This window comes from Mycetomoellerius zeteki, unplaced genomic scaffold, assembly GCF_001594055.1.
Source record: "Mycetomoellerius zeteki isolate Tzet28-1 unplaced genomic scaffold, Tzet1.0 scaffold212, whole genome shotgun sequence".
Classification (NCBI taxonomy): Eukaryota; Metazoa; Arthropoda; class Insecta; order Hymenoptera; family Formicidae; genus Mycetomoellerius; species Mycetomoellerius zeteki.
The window spans coordinates 349164-357313 of NW_017257086.1; the positions used below are offsets into that span (position 1 = coordinate 349164).

The 8150-nt window shown below is 34.3% G+C and overlaps 1 protein-coding gene across 1 annotated transcript in view; it reads right to left on the bottom strand.

Moving 5' to 3' along the window:
- The window catches only part of LOC108722675 (Kv channel-interacting protein 1), a 51993-nt gene that overhangs the window by 8036 nt on the left and 35807 nt on the right, over positions 1–8150 (bottom strand). Inside the window, exons 2-3 of the mRNA XM_018447887.1 lie at positions 3462–3531; positions 3319–3389 (exon numbers count right to left, since the gene is read on the bottom strand). Of these exons, the coding sequence (XP_018303389.1) occupies positions 3319–3389; positions 3462–3531 (141 nt within the window). The remainder of the gene's footprint in view (positions 1–3318; positions 3390–3461; positions 3532–8150) is intronic.

Below are 8150 nucleotides of genomic sequence, written 5' to 3' on the forward strand. Positions count from 1 at the left end.
TACTGTTAAAGGCTTTCAAAGAGCGACTGACAAATTCATAACAGAAAGTGGAAAATGTAATCAAATATGTCGGTGCTAGATATGGCAAGAAATGTAAACATTTTTTTTCGATTTCTCTGAAACGGAGCAAAAACGAGCATATGTCTATAGGACTTTTTTTCTTAGTTTTTTACTCCTCTACACGCTCCCGAAGTTTTGCCATTTAATTTGGAAACACCCTGTATATAGCATTTTTTGTTAAAAAAGCCACTGTTTGTCCAGAATTCAGTTCAATCAAAAAAATTTCTTTCTATGCTTAAATTGTAAATTGTTTATACATATCTATTTTCATTAGCACTCTAGCCCTTTCGGAAATTTAACATGACAGGTCCAACATGATACGACTATAGTTCACGAAGTACTAATTGAGAACGCTTGAATCATCAATATTGCTTATATCTATATATTATTATACAACTACAGTCACTCAAGGGTGCACATTAAAAAGAAACCCGCAATTATATAAAAAAAGGACCATCTATATAACATGAAACATCGACAAGGGAAATTAGTCAAAATAGTGCCGAGTATGTCCGAGTTCATGTCCCATGTGAGTACCACGTTGAGCCATTGAAAGCTTTAATACCGTGTGCTGATGCTCGGCATCAAGCTGCCTTTGCGGTAGTAATAAATTTTCTGTATGCACGAGTGACCATGCAACATTCGCACGGAATGACGGATGATCAGCGAGCTCCGTGAGAGAGCTTCGTAGGCGCATTTGGCCTCTGTATCCGATACATACCAGCGTATCCCGCATTTATCGATTAAAAACGATTAATTATTCATCCGATAAACGATCCGCTCAATTGGCGGTAGTCCCAGCTCGTCAATCGACGATCGGACCGTTCGCGTGCAGCGTTATTATCGCGAAACGCGAATGTGCATCGCCCGCCCGCATGAATGCATCAGCATTTGCGTTCCGTTTGTCGTATAACGCCGAAATTTCCCATCGAGATTCATCGCGCTCGCGTTTCATCCGCGCGTCAATGTCGACTGGAGAATTATAATATCGCAGAAATCGCGGCATAAAATACATAGCGAATTAAGCATGGCCTGAATTAGATATGAGCAAAATTAAATTAAACTTTGAATATAACAGACAATAATAATGCACTAAATTTAAAATTAACGTATAAGTTGTTACACGGTATAATCAAGTAGAACGTTCATCTATTACTTCGACTCGGAAATTTATTATTATTGTATAATTAATTGTTAATTTGAATAAATAGCTCCTTTAATTAAAATATATGCTTTTTATTATACTTTCTACACTAATAGAAAAAAGATTGTAATTACTATAATATAAGTATAATTTATAGTCATTTTTGGTGCTAGTATGATTGAAATGAAGAAAAAATGTTCATTATCAAAGCCTGTCTGAACTATCTAACGGTAGCATTTCGATTTTCCGGAAATTATCAGGACAAATCAGGGTTAAGTCTAAAACTTTAAATAGGATCATATAGGTCGAACAGGATAAATCTGATTTATCACATAGGGTTTGATTCGGATCTTAAAAATTTTAATTTAAACCCCCAATAACTTTTGATATACAAATAGATGACTCATAATCTGTAACATTTCCTTATTTTTCCCCCATAAATGATATTTAAAAAAGATTTAAATAAAAGTTGTTTGTTTTTAAATCTATTATTGGATAGATTCAAAAACAAACAAATCATCAGGTATGCTCCTCGCTGATGAAATGAATGGCAAGGTACATAAAATTCGTCGGCATTAGTAATGGATCACGACACGGTGATAACTCGCAAACCCTCTGGGTCATCTTTAAAATATAATTTTTGCTTAAACCTTTTATTTACGTAATATCATGTACAGTTTACGAGAAAAATAAAGAAATGTCACAGATTATGAGTCGTCCATTTATTCAAATATTAAAAGTGATTGGAGAAGTTCAAATTGAATTTAATTAAATACGAAGGTTAAAGCAGGATTTTAGTGCTTAAATATTTCTTGTGTGGATTTATATACAATCTGATTATGTATACATTGCGCCAATTACGTGCCGAAATATTTTTCGGTCTTAAAACACCATCATGAGCAGAACAGAGTAGTAATATAACTTTATTAAGTTAATAAGCAATTTAATAATTTTTTATGCTAATAAGCATCTAGTAAGAATATTCTTTCTTTGGTGTTAATAATAATCTGAAAAACTGCTAATAATTTTATTGCAAAAATATTACCTCGGCCGGGAATCGAACCCAGATCTCACGCATTCCGTGCGAGCGTCCTTACGACTACCGAGGTCTCGTAATTATGAAATTATCATTTATAGTGATTTATAGTATCATTTTTTCATAATTGGTACAACTATATGAATGTAAGGTTATTATTACTACCGGACAAATACAGATATATAACTGTTGTATAACATGTAACTAACACGTATGTTACATGTTAATTAGAATTTCCACTTGCAGATATATATATATAACATGTTACATTGTAATCATGTTGTAATTACACTTAGATAGAAGAATATAATTTGTTGATATGGTAGGACGCCAAAGTTAACTAAATATCTTTGACATCCTACGATGCCAACAAATCATTGTGCGATCTGGCTAATTACAATATAACTACAATAAATTACATCTATGAATGGGAAATAACAATTGTTATTTATTGTAGTTATATTGTAATTAGCCAGATCGCACAATGATTTGTTGGCATCGTAGGATGTCAAAGATATTTAGTTAACTTTGGCGTCCTACCATATCAACAAATTATATTCTTCTATCTAAGTGTAATTACAACATGATTACAATGTAACATGTTATAACATGTTAGTTAACTAACATGTATGCTACATGCAACATATATGTTAGTTACATGTTATACAACAGTTAGACATATATCTGTGTTTGCTGGATACAGTAATATAAAAATGGAGCTCCTAATTATAATTATTTTACCATAAAATTACATATAATCACAAACACAAAACACTTTTCTCTCAGTGTACAAGGTATATTTTGTGTACTTGACAATCAATTAAGTATTCAAATAAATAAATAAAATTTAAGATATTCTAAGTGATTGCTTTGTTTCGTCAATGCATATATGTGCGTTTAGGAGGTTATCACAGGAAAATTTTCTCGCACAAATGATGCGCGACGTATTTCAAGACGAGGACACATGTCGCACGTCGTTATTCGAAAGCAAAGATATACACTAGCGATATATCAGTCAATTTAAAATTAATGAAAAGACTATACATTACATGAGAGAAAGATAGAGAGACTTAATTACCCTGAAGCTGATGGCCCCGTTGCAATTAACGTCGAAGGCCTTGAACACGTAGTGGGCGTAGAGACTGGAGTCTGCAATTCGCATGAGGGGTGGCCATTAACTAATTACGCAAAAACGTAGACTGTTATTTAATTGGAACTCACTGCCGTGCGGGAAGAATTTCGCGTAAATGTCCTTGAATGAGTCCTCGTGCACTACTCCCTCGGGACACTCCTGGAAAAAAAGAAAAACAAAAAAGGCCGTGAAAAACGATCATACTCAGTTCCGCGAGAGTTTTATCAGAGAAAGATTAAGCGACACTCTATATATATGTACGTATATGTATATTTTCCGGTGATCATTTGTTCGAACGAGCAATGCTATATTTTTCTGTGGCTTGAAAATATATACATACTGGTGAGACACCGACTCGTTCGTCCATCAACAAAGCACAGGATAATATTGGTTGCTTAATATCGTGATACTAGTAGTATAGACGTGAAATAGTTGATAAAACTGTTACCAATTACATAGGTAACAGTTTTATCGATCCACATATTTTCATATCCCCCTGTAAGAAATAACAAATCGAAACTACGAACGTATCGTAAATCATCTACGATAACGTTTCGCAAACTATCGTGAAGTAACTCTCATGTTTTCCATCTTTGTGCAGAAGCAAACGAGAACAATGAGGATCCCGCACACGATATCGAAGAACGTTGTAGCTGCGTATAGGTAAAATAGAATAGAATAAATAAGTTCCTCTCACGCCTTCTCTTATCTCACCTCGTATATCCTGATTTCCATATATGTATACGCGCAAATCGAATTTTCCTTGAATAAAGGTATTCTTTGAAAGATGTTCTTTTTAAAATATCCTTTTAAAGCAATTTAATTTCAACAATTCGAAGTATCCGCCTATCGCATCAGGGATGCGGCAATCCTCAAAATCTTCGTATTATAAAGATACGCAAATAATATTGACTTCACTCGTTTAACATACATCGTATTTGTCTTGGCAAATTGGCTCGTAGGTGCTCGCCAGAAACCTCATCGTTACTGCAGGAGCAAGGAAGGACGCTCCGAGCGGAAGACGCTTCGTGGGACGACAGCGTAATCCCCGATTTAAAAATTCTCGCGCTTCGTACCATAGTTTCGACCTGGAAGGATAATCCTGTTCTGGAGGACCTGCCGATGTGCGCCGACAGGAATGTATTGCTGGAAACACTACCGACTGATCTACCCTTCGAGTTGACGATATCAAGAATCGAGGATGAGGTTTATTGGGAACGCGCGGCCAAGGACAGGCAAGACGAATCACTTATCGATTCTCGATTACGTGAAATATTATTACATAATAGCATACTATCGAATGCTATTATGAACTTTACGCATTAAATCTACTAATCGAAATTGCGCATTAATCGTGGCTAAATAATAGTCAACTTTATTTGACATTAATTGACTGTAATTTCTGATCTTACAAAATTGAGAAAACAACCATGCAAATATAATCTAGGAGATTGTAAGTAAAAAGTCAGAAAGTTTCAAAGTCAATTTTTCTGTCACATCTATGTAATTAGAAAATCCAATTTAAAACTGAGCATTCGCCTCGTACGACAGCAATGGAGAATTAAAAGTGTGATAGCTGATATATAAAAAAAACATGTCCTTCATTATTTTCGTCTACAAGACAGACATAAAATCGGAAGGAGACACTTGAATCCCTTCCTTTGTTAGTCTGATTTCTTATCTTAATTGGTTGACTTTCATGGTACTTTAAATTTTAATTATGTTTAATTAATTTTTTAATTTTATTTTAACTTCCATTTATCTTACGAAAATATTTCTATCTATAAAGGATATATTTATCCGTTAAAATACCAACGATTTCATGTAAACAGACTACGAATGCTTTTAAAACGCATAAACAATCAATATTAAAAGCGTTTGTGTAAGCAATTTGTGTACAATTGAATTTTCTCTTATCATCGCAGATGGGAATACAACGATCCAAGTGAGCATGGTAACTCGTGGCGGCGATTATATTGTGAACGCCACTTAGCCGAGTATCTGGAAACTTTGGAGGCGAGCTACTTCGAGCCTCAAAGAGAAGAATGTGAGAAATTGATGGCTCTCGTAAAGAACCATATACGTGTCATAAGACTTCGTTCTCTCGTGCCAACCAAGTAAGACGTACACTAAATCCTACATTACTTTTTGTGCGTGACAAAAATTAATCAAGACAAATAGAAGAAACTTGTACCCGGGGGAAAGCTTTTTCGTTTTTTTACAAACTTAATACAGATTTATTATACGCGCAGTAAATGAGTATTATAAGGTGGATCAATTCGTGTCTAAATGATAAGAGGATGGTTTTTAAAATAACAAAAAAATAGAATAAAATGTTCTCGAAATTTTGAAAAAATAGCTTTGAAGATTGTATCTAACATGGCCTACTTATACAATCTGTAAATAGTAGCTACATTATATACAGTTAAATCTTCACTACGCGCATGTGAATACTGAAAACGTTTTATATTTTCAATTAATATTCGCGCGGAAATCCTTCTTTCCATTTTGAATCTGACTACCAGTTTTCAATGTTGAACTCAGTAAAAATCGCAACGCTTTTAGGTAGATCATATTGGGTAAAGTTACCTTATAATTTTAATTGTTTAATGAACATAACATCACATTAAAATTAGACAGAATCAGATCTCATTAACGAGATACTGTATAAAAATTTGCAAAATCTTATGGAAAATACGAAAAATGGCTTTATTCATGGGTTCATGTAGCAGGTACAAGTACAGTAGATGTATTGTGTAGCACTAACGTTTGAGCAGACCTTGCACCGCTTCGCGCACTCTGCGCAGAAATTCACAGTATTTACGCCAGGCCGAGAACACATCGGAAAATTATTATTAGAGCCGGTCAGTTTGTCGGCTAAAACCGTAAGTGCTTGCACTTGAAGATCCAAGGAGTGCGATGGACTCGCGGCGTAAATATCGCACGAAAGCGTGGCGGCCGGTTCTATAATTGGCCAGAGTATCTAGGAGGCCAATTATAATCGGACGCCGGAAAATCGCGAATACAGAGTTTCAAATTCCTTCATAATTTTCGTTATCGCGATATTATATGCATGCAATTATTTTATGTCTTCTGTAGTCTTCATTTGATTCTATTTCTACGACACCGAAATATGAGTCTATACACTGTTAAATTCATAATGTCAAATTATACTATAATTTGAGTCATTTTTCCTATCATTCCTATTATTCTCAGAGAGTCGCCTACTCGATGAGTCATTAATTTATCTAAAATGAAGTTAAATAATTTCATTCAAAAAATGTATTAAATTTAATTCAATTTTATTTCATTATTTACTAAGTGCATATACATTAATATAAATGCTACTTACTTTTAAACTAAGCAATTCGATCACAGAAATGAGTTGATTAGATGTGGTTGTTTTCTATTAAAATAATACATTTTGACATGGAAGTTAAAAATAATAAAATGTTATTTAACTTAAGAAATTGGTTTAAATTTAACCTCGTTCCTCTTCTGATGACTTTGCCAGTGGTTTGGGCTTCGCCCAACAGTTGACATTACTTTCATTCACACCTTTACATTAAATTTATATCTGTACGTTCTTCGTATAATCGATCATTGAAGAGAACATGTGCAAATTCAGCTGCGCCAAGTCGAAATCATGACGGCATGACAGAGGCAAGCATATGGCAAATATACTCGCAAGCGAATAAACTTGTTAATGCATAAAGATTCTAATTATATACGAGGGAGAAAATATGCACGCTATCGAATTACCGAAGTAATTGAACGACGAATTTTAGAACGGTGTACATTTTTGCGAAATTGCAACAAGCTATGTATAATATATAGTGTGACAGTCGATTCTAGGCTGTGGCTAGCCACTTTCGAAGCGTATAACTTCACGAAGTAGAAAGTAACTTAACAATAAGAATCTTATTGGAATGTACCTGTGAATACACAATCAATAGGAAATAAAGGCTATAATGGTCGAAGTTAGATCTTTACTCTTTAGTGTGTAAATATTTCGGTGTGAATTTATACATATATTACGTAGCAAATCTAAATGCGCGCCGAATTGATTTTTTGATCTTGAAACGATGTACCGACAGAACTGCTGTAATACTATCACAAATTAAAACGTCTATTAAGCTGGCACAGCCACTTCAGCACAATCAAACGCGACCTATACCACATTTTTTTGATAATTTTTTGCTCTATTCCCGATTTTTTTGCTCCAGCCAATTCGCTAAAACCCATGGCTGTGCTAGCTTAAGATCAAAGTTAGCACAGCCACAAAGAAAAAAAGCAGCAAACGAAAAATCAAGTACATATTCTTGAAGGGCTATTTTTTTGCTAATTTTTTGCTCTATTCTCGATTTTTTTGCTCATTGTTTCAGTCGAAAAATTCGACCAAGAGTGTGGCTGTGCTGGCTCGCGTACAAGAGTAAAGTACCTTAAAGCAATTAATTGCTCGGCTCATTTTTGGTGTCATCTCTTCTGACAACAAGTCTGTTTTTGCAAGCACAAAGTGTATTGTGTGATACAAAAACATTACAATCATATACAAATCATATAGGTAAATATCATATAAATATATACGTTAAAAATATTAAGACAAATGATTGACGTGCAATTTGTATAACGTATAATAAATCAACCTAACTAAGACTCCTTATAAGTCAAAAAACAATGAACAAGGGCAGTAGGAGTCAAGCGCGGGAGATGTTGCGCAAATAACACGACTATCGTAGCGTGAAACTTCTTTATTTTACTAAAGCGCTTACATGTTT